Below are 24310 nucleotides of genomic sequence, written 5' to 3'. Positions count from 1 at the left end.
AACCTGTCGGGGCAGCTGCCGTGATCACTCCTGTTTGACAGATAGGGAAACCGAGGCAGGCGGCTGGCAAGTGACTGGCCCAGGGTCTCACCGCCAGCGAGTGTCGGGGGAGGATTTGAACCTCTTCCTCACTCTAGGGAGGATTTAGGTTTAATTCTGTTTACTAAGAGCCTAAGCGCCTTGCTAAACTGGGGATGAAAAAAGAGGCCTGAGACGCCCCCGCCCTCAGAGAGCGTACACTCTAATGGTTGGGGGAGGGGACAGGACCTGGCCAACAAATACGGACCAACCAGTCTGCGGGAGGATCCTTCCTGGGGGCGGGGAAGGCTGCCAGTAATGGAAGGGATTTCACTGGGCCCTAAAAGGGAGCCAGGGAAGTCGGGAGGGAGGGAGGGAGATGCCCAGAGACGCCCAGGGCCTTGGTCATGGAATGGTCAGGAGGCCGGAGTCACACGTGCATCCCATGGGGACTGTGTGGGGAGACCCACCCAAACCTGCCTCTCCCCTGGACTCAGCATGAGCTTAATAAGTGCTTTAATTAAAAAAAAAAAATTAGGCCATGGAAGTTTAAATTACAACAGTTACCCCCAAACCTAACACCCACAGCAGTACTGAACGGTGATAATAAAATATACAGGATGGGAAGGGACTTTAGGAATCAGTGCAACCCTCTGATGAGACTTGACCCCGGGCATCTGACTCCCAGAGCAGTGCTCTTTCCTCCCTCCTAGATGAGACTATATAAATTGATTGCAGCATCTAGGTGGTGCAGTGGGTAGATCGTTGAGCCTGGAGTCAAGAAAACCTGAGTTCAAATGGCCTCAGACATTTATTAGCTGTGTGACCCTGGGCTAGTCACTTAACCCCCTGTGGCTCAGTTTCCTCAGCTGTAAAATGGGAATAATAATGGCACCCATTTCCCAGGGTTGTTGTGAAGTTCAAATAATTTTTGTAAATTTGTAAATATTTGTTAAATTTGTAATTTGTAAAATAATTTGTAAAATTTGTAATTTACAAATAATATTTGTAAAAGCCCTTGAGCAAAGTAAGCACTATATAAATGCTAGCTATTGTTATCATTATTACTTAATAAATGCATACTTCCTTCCTTTCAAAGACTTTGACTCAGACTCTAGGCAGGATATAAAGAAGTCATAGTCTTGGTTTTGTGGTCTGTTGTAGTGGGACTTAGAATTGGTGGTGGAGCAGATTTTGGGCATTCAGGTTAGGAGTTAAAGTTGACTTCATTGTGACTCAAGCCTTCTCTTTTATTGCAGAATTACCCCCTTTACATCCGGAGCATTCCTGCAGAGCATGAGCTGAAGTTCCATTATACAGTGCACACGTCTCTTGATGTGGTGGATGAGAAGGTGTCTGCAATGGGAAAGGCCCTGGTAGATCAGAGGGAGCTCTACCTGGGCCTCCTGTACCCCACAGAAGACTACAAAGTGTATCTTTTGATGCCCAGCAGGGTGTCTGATAAATGAAGCCAATGGCTGTGTGTGCCCACGGATGGAGCTTCACTTCTGAGAATTCATCCTGCAGTTGTAGGAGAATGTTTAGGGCTGGTTGATCTTGGCCTGTATTTCATGCCACTACAATTTGAGAATTAGCCATTATCCAGTTAATTAGGACCACACAAATAGTCAGCTAATCCAGGCCTCTTTTTCCTCAGTTGGGTAATTGAAAACATCTTTGCTTAGGTGACATCCTCAATGCCTTACTTCCTCCTCCCATCCCCACCCCCAGTGCCATCTGTTGAGAAATCAGTTTATCCCCTAATGTTTTTCACCTGTCTCCTCTTTTCTCCACTCAAAGCCCCTGCCCTTGATCTTTCCGGAACTCTTGCCCAGATTTCTTCCTTTCTTTGGCCTATCTTCCACACAACCACCAAAATGATTTTCCTAAAATTCACCTCTCTCTGACAGTGTCACCTCCCTGTTCAATAAACTCAAGTGACTCCCCATTACCTCTAGGATCAGATATCAGCTCCTCTCTTTGGCATTTACATTTCTTAACTTGACCCCCTTCCTGCCTTTCTAACCTTATTATACATTACTCCCCTCCTAGTTACGGCCCAGCCAGGTGGGTACAGGGAATTGTCCTGTTTGCTCCTCCGGGTATATGACACTACATCCCCTCTCCATACCTTTGCATTGGTACCCTCCCCCTTTCTGGAATGTTCTTCCTCCTCACTAATACCTCAAATTCCCTCACTGCCTTCAATACATCACTAAAGTGTCCACTTCTCCCTGAAGCCTTCTCTAGACTACCCAGTCTCCTCTCCCGCAATAACTTTGTGTCTGTTTTCTTTATATCTGTAGCTGTTCACGCTGCTTCTCCTATTAGAATGTAAACTGCTTAAGCACTTTCAGTTTTCATTGTTTTATCCCCAGTGCCTGGGGATATGTATTAAGCACCTAATGTTTGTTTATTGACCCAAGAAAAAAGCAAGGCTTGCGGTCATTCCCCAGGTAGTAGCAGCAATGTAGAACTAACATTAAACTACTTTATAAAGATTCTGGGGATTCAACTTCTTCCTCCTGTCTTGGAGCATCTTGTTTTATTAGTAAGGAAATGAGTCCTGTGAGGTGAGGTGACTTTCACACCTTCATCTAGGCAGGAACTGTGGCTGAGACTCAAAGTAAGGTAATTCAGAAGGGCCTCATCACTCTTTTTCCACTTCCTTTGTTCTGATGGGGACACCATTTTTGGCAAGGCATCATCATTTCATCTCTTCATACATCATTCTATATAGCCAGTAATTTGGTTCTCTTACTATCTGGATAATCTGGAGAAAGTCACTTCACTTTTCTTAGTATAGATTTCCTTACATATAAAATTAGATGTGCTCCCAGGCTTCTTTCAGTGCTAAATCCTGTGTAAAGTACAGTGCCTGGCACAGAGGCAGCATTAAATGAATCCTTGCTGACTGACTGACTTGACTAGAGGTAGAGATGGGACCAAAAGGATTCTTGATTCCTGAAACCATGAGTTTTGCAGATAAGATGCTTGGTTCTGGAAACTCATTCCACAATGGAAGCACATTCCAATTTTACAGCTCGGCAGTGGATTTCTGATAGGTCAACCCACTAAATTTTAAACCAGTATAAGATTCTTCTTTTTTTGTACATTCCACAACAATTAAAAAACATTTCAGCAAACATTAGTTAAGTGGCTGTGGTGGCCGAGGTACTGCACTCAGGAAAATAGAAAGATGAGTGAGGCCTGGGCCCTTCCTTGCACAGCCTCAGACTCTGAAAGAGGTGGGGGAGGAGAAATGTTAGGCCAGTGTGAACGTTCTGTTTGCACACAGAGGGGCCCATCCAAGGCATCAGCGATGCACATGGACTGGACAGGTCGCTGTGGCACAGTCAGGCAGACCTGTTGTGGTGTATTTTACTGCAAGGTTGTCACTTTGTTTTTCCAAAGTGGTTTTGTCACGGAGCTGTGAAGTGTGAACAGATGGACACACACTTGCATATCCTTCATGTTGATGCTTTGTTTGTTTCATTTGCAATCGCAGCAGTCTCTGTGTTAAAAGCATGTTCCCTAACCAGCTGCACAGATATGGCTATGTGACGAATTCCAAGGTGAAGTTTGTTATGGTGGTGGATTCCTCCAACACAGCACTTCGAGACAACGAGATCCGCAGTGTGAGTGTCAGAAATTTGAAATCCACTTGCTAGATCAGTCATTTTTTTTTTCCTTCCCTCCACCTTCTCATAAAATGCTGAGAGGCCAGAAATCTGGCCGTGTGGCCACTTTGTACATGTTAATTTAAAACCCCATTGTCTCTCTTTCAGATGTTTCGAAAGCTACATAATTCCTACACAGATGTCATGTGCAACCCCTTCTACAACCCTGGAGACCGTATTCATTCTAGGTGAGTGGGCTGCTTTCCATCAGCGTCAGCTTTTTGTGCACCACGACTCGACTACAGAGAGTTAGCTGTTTTGAAAGTCGTTTAGGGACGAGCCACTTAACACTACATCAGAAGCTTCCTTTCCTTGGGGAGCACAGGCTTCCACTGAAGGCCAGCTATGGATGCCCCTGTTCTGTCAAGTAGAAGGAACACTTTTACCATCATCCCTGGCCACTTCAGCGACCAAGAGCTGTGCAAATCTTCCTTTTCACTTTTGGTTGAATAAAGAAAGGGAACTGGAGCTCTAGGTTTCTCCCAAATCGCCTTCAAACTGAAATCAGTGCAGATTTCACAGCTCAGGGTAGCTTGGTGTTGGTTGTTCCTCTAAAATGACCTGGAAGTTGGAGTCATTATTCAGAAAACGGTTCTAGAGAGGCCATTTACCAGCACGTTCCTGAAGGAGAACCTTGTCGGCCACATCTCAGCCAGGGTGAGGATGGATCCTTAAGGAGGGTTTGTTCTTTGTCCTTTCCTCCTTCCCCTTCCTCTTATTCCCTTTGGGGCCAAACCAAGCAGATCTTATCTTTGTTAAACAAGACAGCCCTTCAGACAGTTGAAGAGAAATGATGTCCTTCCTCTAAGTCTTTTCTTCAAGCAACACATCCTCAGGGGCTTCAGCCAATCCCCAAGTCATCTTTAGGCCCTTCATCTTCTTGCTTTCCCTCCTTAGTTTGTTTTTTAGCTTATCAGTATCCTTCCTAAAACAGGCCCCCCAAGATTGGCCTGAAGGATGATGTGGGCATGTTCCGTTTAGGACAGTGCTATGGAACATCTCCTCCCTCATCCTAGACAAGAGTTCTCTCTTGATGAGGCTGAGACTGCACCAGCTTTTGTGGCTGACAGCACACCAGCTCACACTGAATGTGTAAGCCACTCAAACCTCTTAGCTGCCTTGCCACGCCTCCCTGTCTTTTGTGTAAAGCTGATTTATTGCAAATGTTTGTCATGGGCCAATTCTTTCAGGACCCTGAAATGGACAGTTCATTTGTACCTAGTGACTTGAACTCAGGATCAGCTCAATGTCCTGTCCACCCCCCTTCCTCCCCAGTCTGTCTGTCTCTCTGTCTCTGTCAGCTGTCTGGGTATCAACTTGTAGTTTGCCATGTTTATTCTGTCTTTGTCAGAGAAAACAGAGTAGGAGACCGTAGAGTCGAAGGGACCTGAGCTCTTTCGAACCTCGCCTTCTCTCATTGGCCCTCATCCTGTCCATTCCAATGATCCGTCCTGCGCATTCTTTGATACTTCTCTTTTGTCAACATGGCTAAGAAAATGATCTTTGTTGTTGTTAGCATTCCTCCTCCTGACATTAGGTTGCCCAGCCCCTCCTTACAGGATCAGGCCGTGCCTAGAGTTCTTCCTTTCTTTGCCCTTACTCTCATCTTCTGCACATATTTTCCTTCAGTGTGAGGTGGTTGATGGTTCCCCATAGGTCTCTTTAAACAACTCTCATTTTTTTCCCCTCATCAAAATGTTTTCTTTATGACTTCAGAGTTTAATTACTGAGAGCTTTCAATCCCTCCTGGAGTCACTTTGCCCATAGAATTTTGGTCTCTAGAATCTGCTCCTCCTTTGAACCGACTCTTTGAGACAAGGTATGTGTCAGGCTGTGTTTAGGGCCGCTCCCCTTCTGGGTCACAGAGGTGAAGATGGAGTCCATTCCCAGCACTTTACTTACGATAGTTCTCCCTTGTTGGTCAGTTGTCTGCAGGAGAAGCGTTTGCCTCATTGGGCTCCTACTTTTAAAATTATTTTTAAGGCAAGTCAAGAAACTCTTAGCTCTGTGAGGGGAGTTCTGTCCCTGGCCAGGAGCCTGTCTTCACTATATTTTAAGCCACGATCCAGACATGCCATTGAGGCACAAGGCGACTTCTGACCATAGCACCAGATAGACTAGTTCCTGCCAACCTTGCTGTAAGGGGTTTTGTGGATTCCTTACACCAGACTTCTCTGGGCTCTATAAATCGTATTTCCCTAGCATCTCCTACCCTGCACTGATTTCACTTGTGTTTGTAGACCGGGCTCATCCTGTTACTCCTGGGTTCATTCTAGGTTTCAGGTTTCTTCAGGCAGGCAGGCTTTCTCTGGACTCCACTGGCTCCAGTATTTTCCAGGGCTGAGAGTGCTCTGAGCCTCAGTTTCCTCATCTGTAAAGTGGTGTCAACTTAGTGAGAATAAAATGAGATAACGCCCATGACAGCTTTCACAAGCTTGTATGGTTATGAAAAAAATCAGTGACATCCTGCCAGCTAGACACCCTGAAGAACTTCCCTAGCCGTCATTCTGGCACTCATTGCAGCTCTTCTTTCTCTTAAGTGATCTGTTTCTTTGTTGCAGGGCCTTTGATAACATGGTGACTTCCATGATGGTCCAGGTTTGTTGAGAGAGAGTATAGTTTACAGTTATTTCTGGAAAATGCTGTTTTGTACAGAACTATATGATGCTGACGTGTGTATATATTGCCTCCTGCTATAAATAATGTGAAAGTCGGTCTCTTTGGATGTCCAAAGACTCTTGTGTAAAGTGAAAGACTGTATAAAGCTTATTTCAATAAAAAGTTGAATCTGTTGAAGTTTCAGTGTTTCTTCCTATACATACTAGGGTCCAAGGTTCATTTCTATCACTATAAGAATCCCTCTAGGTTCAAAGGGTTTTGTCTGTTTCTTTAAAAGTCAACTCTTCAGTCTAGCCAGTCAGTTAAGGGCAAGCCTCCCAGACCCAGTTAGAGGGGCCTCTATTAGTTTGTGCCTACAGCTACCATAAGATCCTGCAAAACCCCTGAGGCCTGAGTTGGTGGGAAGGTTGTTAGCACTGATCAATCCCACAGTGATTACTCCAATTGATTTCTTTCCCTGCTTTAGTGGTGGGAAGTTCAGGAGGAGAGAAATGGCAGTTGACCTTTCACCAGCCACCATTATCCATTCACAGTGTTAATGAAACCTCCCCCCCCCCCCAGCAATTAGATATTGCTGTAATGTTTGGAGTTATTGGTCAGAGAAAAAAAAAGTCCTTCAGACATCCAAAGCTGTTACAGATTCCTGTAAACTTGCCAGTAGTGATAGGGACTCAGATGTATTGGCCACCAGTGACGGTGGTTCCCTGGAAATCATTAAAAATGTCAGAAGCATCCCTGGAGCCTCTGTCTTAGGCCAAATGTAAGGCCCTATCAGATCTCAGCAACACCTGCCAAAGCTAAGTTTCCAGTCTTAAGAGTAGGCCATAGCAAGGGGAGAAGAATATCCTGGGTTTCCAGGATGATTACGTTACTCCCTTCACAGGTTCTGTGTTCTCCATGGAGAGTCTTGGGGCTCCTCAAGAGGCCTCCCTTCACTTGAAAGGTGCTTTTCCTTATTTCCTAGATGTTAGTATATTATTCATCTTCATCTCCATGCCCCCCCCCACTCATTTAATTTTGTGTATGCATGGATTCCATCCTCTCCGGGACAGTGTAAGCTCCTTGAGGACAGGGACTGTCTCATTTTTGTATTTGTATACATAATGATTGGTACATAGTAGTGGTATGCTAAATAACTGTTGATTGATCTAGTTCTTACCACTTTTTTTTCTTACAATGGAAGCCTGTAGAAGAGATGAAAACCTAAGTCATAACTGTCTGAAGGCTTGCTTAGGAGACACCCCCACCCCCACACCACCCTGAAAAACAACAAAAACCCAGAAATGTGATAAAACCAGAGTGGATAGCACATAAACTAATGGGGAAAGCACCATCAAAAACACATTATTGTAGCCAAAGCTTTGGTTTCTCGAATCCCCCACAACATTTAGTAAGACTTTTTTGTGCATATTTGGGAATGGAAGCAAATTATAAAAGGCCTTAAGTATAGAACAAAGGGAGCTGAGAGAACTGGGTGGAAGAGAATATGTTGGCAAACCCCTTTATATTGCCTATGTTAGGAGATAAGACCAGTATCTATGTTGTAAGCAGTATCACATTCTCTTTACAGCATGATAGAGCCAAGATGGGGCAGCTAGGTGGCGCCATAGGGCACAGAGCACTGGGCCTGGAGTCAGGAAGACTCATCTTCCTGGGTTCAAATCTAGCCTGTGACACTGGGCAAGTCACTTAACCTGCCTGCCTCAGTTTCCTCATCTGTTAATTGAACTGGAGAAGGAAATGGTAAACCACTTCAGTGTCTCTGCCCAAAAAATCCCAAATGAGGTCATGGAGAGTTGGATGTGACTGAACAACACAAATTAAGAATGCTGGCTTTGCAATCAGAGGACCCGAGTTCAGATTCTTCCTTTGCCACTTACTACCTATATGACCCCAGGAAAGGCTTCAGTTTCCTTATTTGTAAAATGAAAGTTGGACTAGGAAGGAAACAAGCATTTATTATTACTGTGTGCCAGGTACCATGCTAAACATTTTGCAACTATCTCATTTGATCCTTACAATAACAACCCTAGAGGGTAGGTGCTATTATCTTTATTTTACCGTTAAGGAAACTGAGGCAGAGATTAAGCAGGTTGCCCAGAATCATACAGCTAGTGTCTGAGGGTACATTAGAACTCTAGTCATCATCACTATCTAAGCCACCTCAGCAGAAGCTGCCAGGTGAGCTTATTTGCTTGCTTCCAATCCTAAATCAATGAGCCTATCATTCCTAGGTCAGATGGAGTTTTCTCATATTTTGCCAAATCAATTTCATGTCAATCAAATATTAAATGCCTGCCATGTGGTAGGGACTGCTAGGTGCTACAGATCTAAAACCAAACAATTTCTACCCTTAGAAACTCATGGCTTAGCCAGAAGAGACTAATTTATGTAAAACATAAACAAAATGGACACCAGTATTTATTTTTTTTGGGGGGGAGAGACAGGGTGGTAAGAAAAAGCATTAAAGGAGGGAGGAACAACCATTAAGTACCTATTAGATTCTTAGGGGAACAGGAATGCCTCATTGAAAAGGTTATCATGAGTTGAGCCTTGAAGGAAAGATGGATTGTGGAAGGTTTGTTCAGGCAGCTAAAACCTCTTACAATGCAGAAAGCTCTGGATCTGGAGTCAGGAAGACCACAGAGTTTAAATCTATCCTCAGATACTAGCTGTGTGACCCTGAGAAAGTCATTTAGTTTCTGTTTGCCTCAGTTTCCTTAACTGTAAAATGGGAATAATACCACTTACCTCCCAGCATTGTTGAAAGGATCAAATGAGAGAATACTTGTAAAGTGCAGTACCTGAAAGAATTGGAAATTGAGGGGAGGCCCATCAATTGGGGACTAGCTGAACAAGTTGTGGTATATAATTGTGATGGAATGCTATTGTGCTATAAGAAATGATGAGGGAAATGGTTTCAGAAAAATCTGGGAAGACTTATATGAACTGATAAAAAGTGAAGTCAACAGAACCAGGAGAACATTGTACAAAGCAATAGCAGGATTGTAAGTGATCAGCCACAGTGAAAGAAACATTGAAACAACTATGAAAGATTTAGCTACCCTGATCTATACAACGATCCAAAACAATTCCAAAGGACTCATGATGAAAAATGCTATACACCTCCAGAGAGAAGACCGATGAACTCCGAGTGCAGATTGGAGCAAACTTTTCTCACTTTCTTTATATTTCTTGTTTTTTATTTATTTGCAACATGGCTAATATGGAAATTTTTTATATGTATCATTGATATATTGCTTGCTTCTTAACAGGTGGGGGAGGAGAGGGAGAGAATTTGCAGCTCAAAATTTGAAAATACGAATGTTAAAAAATGTATACGTAATTGGGAAATATTTCACAAAATAAAAATATATTTAAACAATAAAGTGCAGTGCAAATGCTAGCAATCCTTGTTATTGTTGCCATCTTATTTGTATATAACACAGTCCCTCCTAACTGATCAAGGAGCAGGTAGATCTTGACATTGCATTGGACAAGGAGCCAAGAAGAGGTTTTTCTATCCACCGAGTCAGTGCCCTCTTCCCTAGTCCATCATTTACGAGGGAGGACTTGTTCTTATCTGTAGGAGTCCTCTGCTTTGATCACACCCCAAAGGTGACTATTAAAAGGTTGTCCCAATCGAATGGAGCTAACACAGAGGTACTTTGTCATTATTAACAAGGAACAAGTACCAACAGCTTTGTAGGAAATAGGGTATTGAAACCAAAGCAGGAACTACTCTCATATCTAGTTCTCACTAAGGAAGGAAACAAATATTTATTACACATCTACTGAATGCCAAAGTACTTCAGTCCAGAGCCAGGAAGAGTCCATCATTCTCAGATAAGAGTCTCTAGGACAGGAGAAATGAAGCAGAAGAACTCTTGTAGGCTTGATCAAATGAGGACATTTGTATAGACATGAGGCACAAAGGATTATTTTTTCTTGAAAGCATCTGTCATTTTGTTGGTTGTAGGTCTACCTCCCTCCAACAATCCAAGTTGCAACCCCTCCATGTTTCAGAAGTATCCAGGGCTGAAAAATTCACCATTAAGTATTCAGCTTTTTTTGTGTGTGTGTGTGGGGGGATGGACAAGCACTCCTCTATTTGGGCAGCATGTACCTGTCAGAGGGTCACACCATCACCTGGCTCAGCTGCTAAGCCCTTCGATGTTGATTAGAATCTGCCAGAGATTCTGTTCTGAAGCAAACAGAGCCTTTGAGGGCTAGTGCCAAGAACAGAAAGCACTGAAAGGAAATATTAGCAGCAAAGTGATGAAAGAGCAATTCTTAATAAAAAAATCTGTTATTAAATTAGCAGAAGCTGGTGTGTCTGGGAAGGCCCACCTGCAGACACACCAGTCTATCTATAAGTGGGCAGATCAACAAACATCTATTAAAGCACCTACTCTGTACCTGGTCCTGCGCTTGACACAGGAGATGAGAACATCCTAAGCAGAGGGAAACAAAGCTTGATTTGGCATGTAATAAAAAGCTCAATAAACTAAATAGTAAATAAATTAAGAAAAAATCAGCTAGTATATATTCAAGAATTGCACTCAAATTCAAATTTTAGTTATTCATTAAAGCCAGAATCAACCTTCTCTGAACTCAGGCAGGTACCATCTGCCAGTTTGTAGACAAAGAAGTGAAAACCCACATGTCCAAAAAAAGTCAAACCTTATTCCCATCCCCAGATGTGTACTTAGTGAACAGAAAATACTTGACATCTGCCTAAGAAGAGCTTAGGGTTTCCACACTCCCCCTAAGAGTCGACATTTTCCATTGTCTTACTTTAAGTGTTTATATTTACAGTAGGAAGAACTACAGCTAGTTGATGGGTGAATAAAAAGAATGAATAACATCCATGCTTTAAAAATATTTCAAATTTAATTATGTTATTAAGAAAACTTTTTATATATTTCTTTTTATTAAAAATTGGTGACTTGATCTACAAGTTGTTCTAGGCTAAAGCTTCTTCTTATCCCTTCCTTCCCCATTCCCCCCACCCTGCACTGGTGATCTCCCTGTTTAAAGTCCCAAACCAAAGTCATGGTGCTATGAAAAAGGAAAAGGGGTAGGGAGATATTGGCCAGAGGCCTGAAACCCAGATACCTTGATTTAGCATCATGGTGCTTTGAGGCTTTGGCTGAGAATGTCCTGCCAGCCTTGGTCTAAGGGGCCAAAAGGCCAGACTAGCTCTAAGAGCATTGACCCTCAGGGAGTTCACATGCCTCGATGATAACATGGACTGATCTGCCTCTAGAGAGAGATGGAAACAAAAAAGAAAGAGCTTCACGTGCCCACAGCCTGAGGTCTCTTACAGATCTACAGTTCGGCCCCCGGGTTTGCCTAACAAGCTGGCCATGTGTTTTGGTTACACTGTCCTCTGCACCAGATTTATTCTATGCCACCCCCAGCCCCACTAAATCCCAGCTGAGCACACTGGTTATATAGTTAAGATGGTCCCAGATCTCATTCTGTCTTCACAATCCAGTCCGACCCTCTAGTATGGCTCAAACCATTGGGAGAATCTTCCATGCCCCCTGTGAGAGAAAATGGACCAGGGTTGTATATTGTCAGAGTGGGCAAAGCCTTCAAAAACAAGCACATAGACTGGATTGGGCTGTTATCAGCATGACACACATCAATGGCTTACTCTATCACCATCTGCTTCTATGGGGTGCTCTGCATAGCTTTGTAGGAACTCAGTACTGTCCTCCCTGATGGAAATTACTGGGTGGTTTGGGACTCCTTTACCTCCTGCCATATCTGGAAAGTTCGATCAATCCTGCAGGAAATGAACTCAACTGGCCTTTTGTCATATCACATAACTCATTGTCAGTGACTTTAAAGTAAAGACCATTCTTGACTCAAAGGCTAGTTAGATATTCTCCTTCCCTAGAATTAGCAACTAAAATCTTTTGACTTCTGTCCCCAACTCAGCCCTGTTCATTCCATCTGGTTCTGCTATGAGGGTGGCTAGAATTATCCAGCCTGTTCCAAAGAGGGTTTCTTGCTGTTCCCTACATCCACTACTACCACACTAGACTTCCTTCCCCCCAAAATCTCATCAAGGATAACTTGACCTGGAAATAGTCACTGTAGGTGGTATAGGCTGAGGGTGAAAAAAAATGGATGCTATTGGGATTTTTATCTGGGATGCCCCTTGCCCCATCTAAGACTCCCAAGGTGCCCTTTACCTGTGACTTCTCCATCTTGGCCTTGATTGTGCCCCGATATAAATGCCATACCGGGGGAGAGGACCTCCTCTGCCAGAATGTCGAGGCCGCAGGCCCCCTCGGTCTGTAGTGCTGATCCCGGGAAGGTTGGTCCTTTTGGGCAGAACCTGGAATAGAAAGCAGATTCCACACCACTCCAGCCCCCAAGAGGTCATTGTTAAGAAGATGAGGTTGAAGAAAAAGACAACTGCTGGTTGGGGACCTCAGCCCTAGTGTAGGCCCTACTGGAAACTCCCCAAAGCTTTGCTTGTGAAATCTGGCTTGGTTCAAGCTTGGCTAGCTCTATTAGTTTGCAGGTTCTGAGGACTACTACAAAGCCTCACCTTCTTCTAAAGCCTTTCCACATCTATAGACTATCACTAGCATCAGTTTAGGTTAGGACAATCTCCAGAAGATGAATACATTTTTTACCAGGAGGGTCTATTCCATGAATTTTTCGGTCATGTTTTCAGTCATGTCCAACTCTTCATGACTCCATTTGAGGTTTTCTTGGAAATGATACTAGAGTGGTTAATCATTGCCTTCTCCAGCTCATTTTACAGATGAGGAAACTGAGGCAAACAGGGTGAAGTGACTTGCCCAGGGTCACACAGCTAGGAAATGTCTGAGACCAGATTTGAACTCAGGAAGATGTCTTCCTGACTTCAGGTCTGGCACTCTATGCACTATGGCCCCACCTAGCTGCCCATTCCATGAATACATATATTAAATACCTGATATATACAAGACACCAGGATCCAAAGATAATAACAAAAAAATTCCTGCCCTCAAGGAGTTTACATTCTACTGGGGGTGAGTGAGAAATAGAACCTTTATATAGATAAGTATAAAAGAAGGTAATTTGAGGAGAGAGGAGCATTGGCTAATTCTGTGAGGGTAGACAATTTATGGGCAACAGTTCATAGGAATGCCCAGAGGAATGAGATGGAATATTAAATTTAGGGAATGAATAGCTGTACTGTTTGACTAAAACGCAGAACACACAAAGGGGTGTGCTGTGCAACTGGGCTCAGGCCTTATAGGGAAGAATTTCCAATGTCAGATTAAGGAGTCTCTATTTTATTCTAGAGGCAGTAGGGAGCCTTTAAGGATCTCTGGTCAAAGCTGTGCCTGAGGCAGTTTTTTGGCAGGTGAATAGAAGGAGGGAGAAAAGAGAGACTGGAGGAGAGAGGACAATGAGAAAACTATTCTGATAGTCCAAGAAAGAGGTAATAAGGGCATGAAGTGAGGGTGACCATGTGAAATGAGGGAAGGGAGTAGATCTAAGAGATGGTCAACAGCTGGACTTGGCAACTGATTTGATGTGGGGGAATCAAGGACAATTCAAGAAGTAACAAAGTTGGATGACATGGAGGATGGTAGTGGCTTTAGTGGAAATAGTGAAGTTTAGAGAGGGGTTGGATTTGGGCAAAAAGATAGGATTCCTAGGGGCAGCTAGATGGCGCCATAGTGGATAGAACACTGGGCTTGGAATCAAGAATTCAAATCCTACCTCTGAAACTTTACTAGCTGTGTGACCTTGGGTAAGTCACTTCACCCTGTTTGCCTCTGTTTTCTCATCTGTCAAATGAGCCAGAGAAGGAAATGGCAAACCACTCCAGTATCTTTGCCAAGAAAACCCCAAGTGGGATCACAAAGAGTTGGGCATGACTAAAAAACTACATAAAATTCCTATTTACAATGAATAACTCCCTTTTCTTTAAAGAAATATCCCAGCTCTTGTTCTGGATTTCTCATGTCTATTGATGGTGGCCATCATTGTACCTCAGAACCTCATTTATCTGTGGATATAAGGGAACAAGAGAGAAAGAAGTGTCCATTGTTATTACTTCTCTAAGGGTCTCCTATCTGAACCCTTCCCTTCACAAGTCTAGTCTGTATCCTCCGGTATTTTCAATCCATATCACTGGGCTATGTGACAGTGACAGGCTTACTAAACATCTGTTGATTTACATTGTATTTTATACCCATCCATCCTCTAACTACTGACCTCTGATAAACTCACCCTGATTGTCCGGCCTCTAAAGGTGGTTTCGTCCAGATCCATAGCAGAAGTCACTGAATCCTCATAGGCAAATTCAATGTAGGCATAGCTAAGGAGTGGGGCAGGTCAGGGTTAGGATTAGGGTCAAGGCTCCCAAGAAGGGGCAGATGAAGATGACCGGACTGACTCTTGCTTGTGCTCAGGATGATCATACCACAGTGACTCAGAGGGGAGAATGAATATCTAGGCATCTAACCAATCTTAGGAACTTGGAAAGGTTGGGATCAACCCCAACCCAGTCCAATACACTCCCTCCTCCCCTTCCCTATGAACCCCAGCACTGACCCCTTGGGGTGTCCAGAGAACTTGTCACAGAGGATGGTGACTCTGTTGATTTCCCCACAGCAGTGGAAGAGGGACTCCAACTCCTTAGCCGTGCTGCTGTAGTCCACCTGGAAATCCTGGCCCATCAGAGATCAACGTGTATATGTGTGTGTATGTGTGTGTGTGTGTGTACGTGTGTATATGTGTGTGTGTACATACACTAAGTTTGTGATAAGCATGAAGCAAAAAAAAAGAGTTCACCTTCCCTTGCAATTGTTTTCTTAAACTTTTCCCCCTTCTTTCCCCAGAAGGTGCTACAGAGACCAGAACCAGAGCTCAGACTGACCTCATGGTGGCCAGCTTGGATGCATTGGCCAGAAAGACCAATAGGACCCCAAACTATCATGATGGAGAATATCTAGCTAGCTTTCATTCCTTCTGCTGCAGGAGCTCCCTCGTGGGCTTTAGCGTCATGACTAATGCCCCTCTGACCGTCATCGTCAGAGAAATAGAAATAAGAAGTCCCAGACCCTTTTATCTCACTGGCCTATGCTGAGCCAAGATGGTCAAGGTTAAAGGTAGGCAGTGTGGCTGTCTATAAAGTGTGCTTGTCTTATCCACCCTCTCACCTCATCTTGGGGTTTATCCAACCAATGGTCCCTCGCCCTCCAACCACTTACATTGCCCACGTAGACAGATCTATGATCAGACTCTAGCTTCTCAATGGCTGTCCCTTGGAAGGGTATACCTAGAATGAGAAATTGTTTGCAGGAGAGACTCAAGATCAGTGGGAATTTACAGTTCAGGGGGAAGCAGGGTTGGACACCTCAGAGCCAAGAATCCGTGGGAATAGAGGTCATGTTCCCCAGACACTTCCTTGGCTACCCTGACTCCTGGACCCTTGCAGACACCCCTCCCATCCCAGGCTCTCTTTTCCTACTTCCTTTTCCCCCTCCCCAAAGCCCATGTGACCAGCCTCGTGTGGAGAGAGCACAAGGGCCAGCTTCCTACCGTTCTCCAGGCTCGGCAGATGCGTGGCCTCATTGTCACATGGGGCTGATGATAGCAAAGGTCTGGATGCTTCCGCCAACACCTCCCTCTCCTCCTCCTGTGGCCTCTGCTCAGTCTCTTCCATACCTCTGAGCTCCCGTCTCTCATGGGCCTCCTCTATTTTCTGTAGCTTGGTTTTGATGTCTTCTAGCTCCCGCCCATCTCCTTGAGGCACATGGGCGGAAACACCTGCCTCCTGTTAAAGTCAGTCTCCCTCAGATGCCAGTTCCCTTTGAGCTCCAGGTGGAGTGGAGGGGGGGAGGGGAACCCAGGGGAAGATACCAGTGGCCTGACTCTCCTCACCATCTCTATGACCGGCTCCATCACTCGCTCTCATTCTAGGACTCCCTTCTAAACTTCTAAAGATTCCCCTAGGTTCTTTCAGAGATGATCCATCACTCTAGAATCTTTCTTTGCTTTCTTCTCCTTCCCCCAGAGATAGGTGGGTGCCTACACTGAATTTGCCTATGAGGATTCAGTAGCAACAGCCCCTGAGTGAGACCACTGTCAAGGACGGCATAATCAAGATGAGTTTGTTAAAGGATGGATAGGTGTAAAATCCCAGAATCTAGGAACATGAGCCCATACAGAGGCTTTTAGGGAGCAAGGTTACTCCCTGCCTTCATTTTTCAGATGAGGAAACTAACTACAAGGAGAGGCCCTTGTCCAAGGCCTTCAGCGACCTGCACTCCAATGCTCTTTCTGCTTCCCGGGATTCCTCTAAAGCAATTTAATCTCTTACCTTCCAGAGGAAGCATTTCTGGGTCTCTCCAGCTGCCTTCCCTCTGAGATTACCTTCTCTTTACTCTGCACATATCTCCTATATACTTAGAGATTTACATGTCACCCATTGGAATGGAAACTCTTTGAGGGCAGGCTCTCCCTAGCATTAATGCCTGCCTGGCCTATAGAAAGTAAGCTCTTATTAAATGCTTGTTGAATGATACCACCTTGAATAGGGGGTGGGAAGAAGGGGATTTGTACTTACTAAATCAGGCCCCAGCATCTCCTCCAGTTTTCCTCTGTCCAGGAGAGAGAGCAGAGCACTCTCTTCTTCCTTGTCTTCCTCCTCTTCTGGGCACATCTTCAGCACCTTCCTGGCAGGTTCGCCCCCCCAACCTAGCCCTTCAGGGTCTGAGAGAGCATTCTGGAGCCAGTCCTTGGAAGGAGGAGGGAAGAGGTTGCTGCTGCCAACAGAGAACCACATGGGTGAGTCCCCAGGCTTTAGCACTCACTCTTCGGGGGCTGGCTCAATTCCCTCAGGCCTGAGGTCAGCTGGGCCCAGGACCCAGAGATTTTAATCCCTCCCCCACTTCCAGCTGTTTCCATTTAAGCTCTTTAAAGGGCCCTGGGCCAGAAATCCAGACTGACCAGCACATCATCTGCAGGAATCCTGATCTCAGTAGTTAAAGCTCAAAGGCCTGGCTGGCCTTTCTCCCCAGGACAGTCATGTGTTCTCCTCTCCCCAACGCTTTCTGAAAGCAGGGCGAGGTCTCACATCTGGCCTCTCCTCTCCTTCTTTAATCTGATCAGTGAAAGAAGAGTGTCAAGCTAGACACCCTACAAACCCTAGACTCTAGGGGCCCTTTCAGATCTAATAAATGCTATGATTTATTATTTTACCCACCCTTCAAGGCCCACTTCTTCCATGACAGATATTGATTACAGTCATCCCTCATCCTTCCATCCTTGGAACGCTTACCATATTTAGAATCTACAGCATGTAATTTAACACTTGATTACATTCTGGTTTGAGTTCAGATCTTATCTCTTGGATTTTTACTAGGCTATTGGTTCCTTGGGGGAAAGGATCATCTGCTTTATCTTTATTTTTTTCTCTTAGTTAATTAAAAAAAAATTACCAAGCATTTATTTTTCCTCTTTTTTTTGTATCCTGCCCCATCCCCACCCCCAAGAAAAACAAAACCCTTGTGACAAATGGGCATAGTCAAGCAAAACAAAACCTCTCATTGACCATGTCCAAAAATGTGGATCCATATGGAAGAGATTCCAGAAATGAATCTATCACCTCCCTTCGAGGAGCTGGGTAGCATGCTTCAACACTGGACTTCTGGAAATCATGGCTGGTCATTGTGTTGGTTGATTAGAGTTCCTAAGTCCTTCAAAATTGTTTATTTTCACAATGTTGCTATTATAGTATTAATTGTTCTCCTGGTTTTACTCACTTCACTGTGCATCAGTCCATATAAGTCTTCCCAAGTTTCCCTAACTGTCCCTTTTATCACTTCCTACAACATCGATAGTATTCCATTATATTTATATACCATAACTTGTTCAGCCATTCCCCAATTGATTGGGTACTCACTTAGTTTCCAGTTCTTTGTTACCCTGAGAAAAAGCCACCATAAATATTTTTTTTTTTACATATAGGTCCTTCTCTTTCTTTGATTTTCTTAATTGTTTGGTCCAAGGATATGCACAGTTTAAAATCTTTCTTCTTGTCATATCTCCCCAAGTTCATAGCACCAAATGTTTGCTAGGGACTAGATACTTAATAATCATTTATTGAATTGAATTCCAGAAGAATGTATGTTAATCTTATTTCCTGACTAGACTGTAATCATTTGGAAGGAAGGAACTACACCATATGTATCTATATATCCCTCAACTTAGCAAAGGTCAGAACACAGGACACTCAATGAAAATGTTGCTGTTTATCTTTAATTCTGACATCAGGAGGGTGATGTCTTGACTTACAAGTAAGTGAATTAGATTTAAGTGAGGCAGAACCATGTGAAGTCATCAACCCCACTCTGTCCTCCAGAGTCATCGGACTCAAGATGGCCCAGTATGGACTATTTAATTGATGGAGTCTGGCTTTTGATGGCTCCTTAGACTAGCAAACTTTTGTCAATAGAGGGAAGAGAAGAAGGGAGAGCAGCAAGAAAGGCTACATTCTCAGGTTCTCCAATCTGCTGCCATGAGAGAATAAGTCATTGGAACCAGTAGGATCTTGCTGCTTGAATAGACCTTGGAAGAAAGTCAGTTCAATTCTGCAAAACATTTATTAGGCCTCCACCAGATGAAAGGCTCTTGTTCCTAGCTTAGGGCTAGGGATATGAAGATGGAAAGGTTATCATCTCAGTCCTCATAGAGTTTACAGTCTAATTTGTAGAGACATATAAAAAATAACTAAGAATTCGCTAAATATGTAGGAGAGTTCAAACAGAGCCATCTATGAACAAAGGTTCTTAACTTTTTTGTCGTCATGGAACCCTGTGGCATATTGGTAAAGACTATGGACCCCTTTACAGAATCATGTTTTTAAATAATGTTTTAAAAATATGATTCTGAAAAAGCTAAGTGGCATAGTTGAGAGAGTCTGGAGTTAGGGCCTAGAGTCAGGAAGACCTGAGTTCAAATCTGCATTCAGACACTCCTTAGCTGTGTGATCCTGGGCAAATCACTTAACCTCTGTCTGCCTTGGTTTCTTCACCTGTAAAATGGGGATACTAATAGCACCTACTTCCCAGGGTTGTTGTGAGAATCAGAAAAGATAATAATTGTAAAGCAGTACATGCCTGGTACATATTAAGTACTATATTAATGTTAGTTGCTATCATCATCATCATTGAAGGAAGGGTGGCTAGGTAGCAAAGCACACAGAGCACTGGGTCTGGAGTCAGGAAGACTCATCTTCCTGAGTTCAAATCTGGCTTCAAATACTTACTAGCTGTGTAATCTTGGGCAAGTCCCTTAACCCTGTTTGCCTCAGTTTCCTTATCTATAAAATGAGCAGGAGAAAGAAATGGCAAACTACTCCAGTATCTCTGCAAAGAAAACCCCAAAATGGAGTCCCAGAGAGTCAGATATTATTTAACAACAAAAAGCATTTCTATGATATTTCAAGATTTGCAGTGTTTTGCATATGTAATTGAAGGAGATGCTAAATTTCAGTCAGAGATTAGTGAAAATAATGTTTTTTCCCCATCCAAGTTCATTGACCCCTTAAAATCTTTCCATGAACTCTCATAGTCCCCAGGTTAAGAACTCCCTAGTTTAGAGATTCAGGAAGGGAGAGAGAAAATCATTTCTAGTTAGGAGGGATTGGAGAAAGCTTCTTTAAGGAAGCAATGAAAAGTAGCCTGGAATAATAGATAAAAGACTTTTCTCAGTCTCAGTTTTTTTAGCTGTAAAATGGGGAAGATTTTAGTACCTATCTCATAGGGCTTCTGTGGGGATCAGAAAAGATAACAAGCCTTAGCTATATATTTAAGTGGTACTTGAGCTAAGGCCTGATGGAAGGAAAGTATTCCTTTTTTTTGGTGGAGAACACTTCAATTATTTGGGATAGTCTGTACAGAAGAAAATATATGAGCGGAGGTGGAACCAAGATGGAGGAACCAGGATAATGGAGTAGAAAGAAGCAGGATAGCCAAGTTCCTCTTGACAAAACTCCTCAAAACAGACCTAGAAATTCAGCAGACCAAGGCTTAATGGGAAAATCCAGAAAAGGTGACAATGAGTCATTTGTCCAGGCCAAGTCAGCAAAGGGAGACAGTCATGAAAGTCTGCAGATGTTGGGGACTGGATGGGGCCAGGAGCACACTGTTCGTAGAGCATGCCAGTATCTCCCAGGGAGAGGCTGTGTACCAGGGCAAGAGAGAGTCCCAGACCCACACCAGGGTAATGTGAAGGGGACAGATGCCAGCTGCAAGCTCTGTTGCCCCACTGCCCAGTTCTGGGTCACATCCAGAAGGGGACCTACTCTTGAGGGTGGCACTCCCAGGTAGGGAAGCCCTGGGTGGTTCATCTGTGTACCTGGAAAGGAGGAAGTTCAGAAGCAAGTAACGGCAGTGTGGAGCAGAGAAGTGTATCAGCTCCAGCATCTAGCCCAGTCTATAGAGAAATTATGAAGAATTATGGACCTAAACCAAAGGGGAGCCCACAATGCTGCCAGTCTGAAACAGTAGTGCGTCCCAGCAAGCTGATAGGGACAGAGTCCAGCAGCATCTAGCCTTGCTCGAACCCAAACCTAGCTCAGAAACATGCAGAGTTCAGACCGGGGGAGCAGCGATCAGACTTTGTCCTTTGTCAAACCACTTGGGTAGCACTGGAAGCCTGCGAGTCTCTAGCCTGTCCCCGAGATCCTGGAATAACACAATCCTCAATATCCTAGGAAAGCAGCATCAAGAACAGCCCAGACCTCTCCTGCAGAAGTACGGGAGATCCCAGTCCTAATATCAAGTCTGAAGTCAGGAAGTAGGCTGTAAGAATGAGCAATCAGAAAATCCCACGGGGCAGGAATGCTTAAGACACAAACCCAGAAGAAGAGAATGATCCAAAAAACATCTACAAACAATACCTCAGAGAAAAACACAGCTTGAGCACAAACTCAACTAGAATTCCTGGAAAAGATGAAGCAAGAATTAAAAAAGAGATAAAAAAGTTTTTTATAAGTGGAATGAGAGTGCTTGAGGAAAAAATTGGGAAAGAAATGAGCACTATGGAAGAAAGAATTGGAAGAGGAATTAATAACTTGGCACAAGAGGTACAAACCTTTGTGCAAGCAACAAAATCCCAGAAAATTAGAATGGACCAAATGGAAAACAATGGCTCTATGAGGCAACACAAAAATTAAAATAATGTCAAAAGTTTGGAAAAATATAAAAAAATATAATGTAACAGCAAAAACAAAAACAACCCCCCCACATCGCCCGCCCCCCCAAAAGAAAACCAAACCCTGTCCTGGAAAGCAGATTGAAGGGAAAGCATTTAGAAATCATTGAATCTGAATACCATGATCAAAAAAAGAATGGCTAGACATCACATTTCAAGAAATCTTGAGTCTTAAAATGAAAACTGTCCAGATCTTTTAGAGGGGAAAATTGAAATAGAAAAAATGCACCCAAAGAAAGCCCCAAATGAAAATTCCCAGGAATATTATAGACAAAACCCATAGCTCCCAGGTAGAATCAGGATCATAAATTATTTAGCAGCCACTATTATAAAGGAGCAGAGAACTTGGAATGTGATCTTCTAGAAGGCAAAGGACATGAGCTTTTGGCCAAGTGTAATGTACCCAATGAAAGTCAGTATAATGCTTTAGGGGAAAATTTTACCTCTAATGAAATAGAGGATTTCCAAGAATTCTTTATGTAAAGACCAGAACTTTGGAAAAACTTTGAAGTACAAACAGAGGAGCAAAAAGAAACATAAAAAGGTAAACAAAGATAAAAGACTAAACAAGGATAAACTTACATTTAAACACGGGGAAATGATAACTATGTCCCCTATGAACCCTCCCATCATCAGGGGTCATAGAGGGAATCCAATTAGACAAGGCCTGGTAGTGGTTTTATTATGTCTTGCTCTTAAGAGAAGAAGAGCAAAAGGAGGGAAGAGGGATACAATGGGGGTGAGGTGAAGGGAAATGAAAGTTAAGGAAGATTACCAGATGTAAACAGGGCATGCAAGTAGACATGCATATAAATAAGGAGGAGGGAGTGGGGAGGGAACAGCTGACATTTTACCCTCACTCTCATCTGAACTGGTTAAAGTAACTAAGAAGACCCACACACACAGAGTTGGATATAGAAATAGATGTCATTTCATTTAACAGGGAAATAGGAGGGAAAACAGAGAAGGGAGGAAGGAGGAATTTGAGGGAGGGTAGTTTAAGGGAGAGGTTAGTCCTAAGCAAAATAAACACTAAGGATATATAAAAATATTTATAACTTCTTTTGATGTGGCAAAGCATGTGAATCTGAGGGGGATGCCCATTAATTAGAGAATGGCTGAACAAGTTAAGACATATTAATGCAAAGGAATACTATCGTGATGTAAAAAATGAGGGCTTCAGAGAAACCTGGGAAGACTTGTATGAACTGATGCTGAGTGAAGTGAACAGAACCAGGAAAACAATTCATACAATGACAACAATATGGTAAAGGCAAACAACTTTGGAAGAATTAGGAACTCTGATCAGTGTAATGATACCCACTTTCTGACAGAGAGGTGAAGGACTCAGAGTGTAAAATGAGACTTTTTTTTGGACATGGTCAATGCAGAAATTTGTTCTGATCAACTATACATGTTTGTAACAAGAGTTATGTCTTTTCTTTCATTCTCAATCAGGGGTGGGGTGGGATGGAAAGGTGAGAAAGTGGATTATTACTGATTAAAAAAATAAAATATAATTTTTAAAAAGAAAATGTAAGGGGGAAGACAAAATGAAGGAAGGGCCATATCATACAGCTGCTGGGTGAAGGAACTGGTATTCCATTCTGTTGGCAATGGGGATCCACGAGAAGTTTGTGAGCAGGGGAATGATATGATCAGAGTTATGCTTTTGGAAGATGACTTTAGCAATTGTGTGAAAAAGAAAATCTATCATGCTTTTAAAGAGAATATTCCCTCTCCACCAGCCCTCACATCACAAGATGTGCCCCACCCAGAAAGGAAATTCTCTAATTTAGGACAGTGACTCAACCATCTAACAATTTTACTTCTTTTTATCTACCCTAACCCCTTCATGCTACGATTTAAATTCCGTCCTCACCAAAGGATTGAAAGTTCTTTTTGCTCAGCCCACCCAATGTTGACTCCAACCTCTTCACCAGTGAGCAGGTGCCCTGGCAGTACCAAAGGATGGTGGCACATATGATCTGAAAGCCTGCAGTGTTGGTGGTTGGGATCTACTGAGCACAAGGTTTGCTTGCAGAAGCTGTCCTTGCCCAGTCCTGGCCCCCTGTGAACTGGAGCCCATTTGAATGACTTGGCCAGAGCTATGAGGCTCTCTGGGAAAGCTATCCAGAGATGTGACACTCTCTAATGAGACAGCTTGGGAGCTGGTGGGTATGGGATGACCCTTGGTACCATGGGCATGGTGCTCAACAGTCACCAACTCCCAGCATCCACACCCCCAAATCTGACTTTCCATAGCCACGGCCAGACCTTGACAAAATTACGAAGCTTTCAAATACTAGCAACAATAACCACCACAAAATCAGCTCTTATTTATGTTGGACTTATTGCTACAAAAAATCCCTTTCCATTATCTCATTCAGTCTTCACAGCAGCCCTGTGAGGTAGGTGGTACAAGTGGTTTTACTACTACCTTAAAGATCGAGAAACTGTGCTTTCCTCCTCTTTTAGCCTTTTATAGGGCCTCGCATTTATATCACTGGGCTGAAAGGGACCCCCAAGAAACCATTAATTCTATCTCTCATCGACTATTTTCTGCTGAGAGGTAATAACTTGAGTATTGACATTTTACTGGGGAATCTTAAGGATGAATAATCCTTTAAGACTCCAAGGAATAAAATATTTTTAATGGTAGAATTTCAAGCGAAGACAAATAGTTGGGGAGACTTGGGAGCACAGGCATTCTCAGCATCCCTCAAATCCTGCCATGTAGATGGCCATCC

General features: G+C 43.4%; 2 protein-coding genes across 3 annotated transcripts in view; one reads left to right on the top strand and one right to left on the bottom strand.

Moving 5' to 3' along the window:
• The window catches only part of TRAPPC2L (trafficking protein particle complex subunit 2L), a 423767-nt gene extending 417277 nt beyond the window's left edge, over window positions 1-6490 (top strand). For both annotated transcript variants that reach the window (XM_069085566.1, XM_069085567.1), the window contains exons 3-6: window positions 1278-1450; window positions 3569-3656; window positions 3807-3886; window positions 6260-6490. In XM_069085566.1, coding sequence (XP_068941667.1) covers window positions 1278-1450; window positions 3569-3656; window positions 3807-3886; window positions 6260-6305 — 387 coding nt within the window. In that variant the 3' untranslated portion in view covers window positions 6306-6490. The remainder of the gene's footprint in view (window positions 1-1277; window positions 1451-3568; window positions 3657-3806; window positions 3887-6259) is intronic.
• Window positions 6491-11223: 4733 nt separating this feature from the next.
• Window positions 11224-17127, bottom strand: PABPN1L (PABPN1 like, cytoplasmic). The gene is made up of 7 exons (XM_069085918.1): window positions 16909-17127; window positions 15882-16116; window positions 15551-15618; window positions 14892-14998; window positions 14568-14655; window positions 12524-12669; window positions 11224-11866 (listed from the first exon to the last, which is right to left on the bottom strand). The coding sequence occupies exons 1-7, from the start codon at window positions 17125-17127 to the stop codon at window positions 11827-11829; spliced, it is 903 nt and encodes a 300-aa protein (XP_068942019.1). The 3' UTR covers window positions 11224-11826.
• Window positions 17128-24310: the final 7183 nt, after the last annotated feature.

This window comes from Petaurus breviceps, unplaced genomic scaffold, assembly GCF_028583685.1.
Source record: "Petaurus breviceps papuanus isolate PSGF00001 unplaced genomic scaffold, PetGlider_PUasm1.0 176, whole genome shotgun sequence".
NCBI classification, from domain to species: domain Eukaryota; kingdom Metazoa; phylum Chordata; class Mammalia; order Diprotodontia; family Petauridae; genus Petaurus; species Petaurus breviceps.
This window is presented reverse-complemented; position numbering and strand designations above follow the sequence as displayed.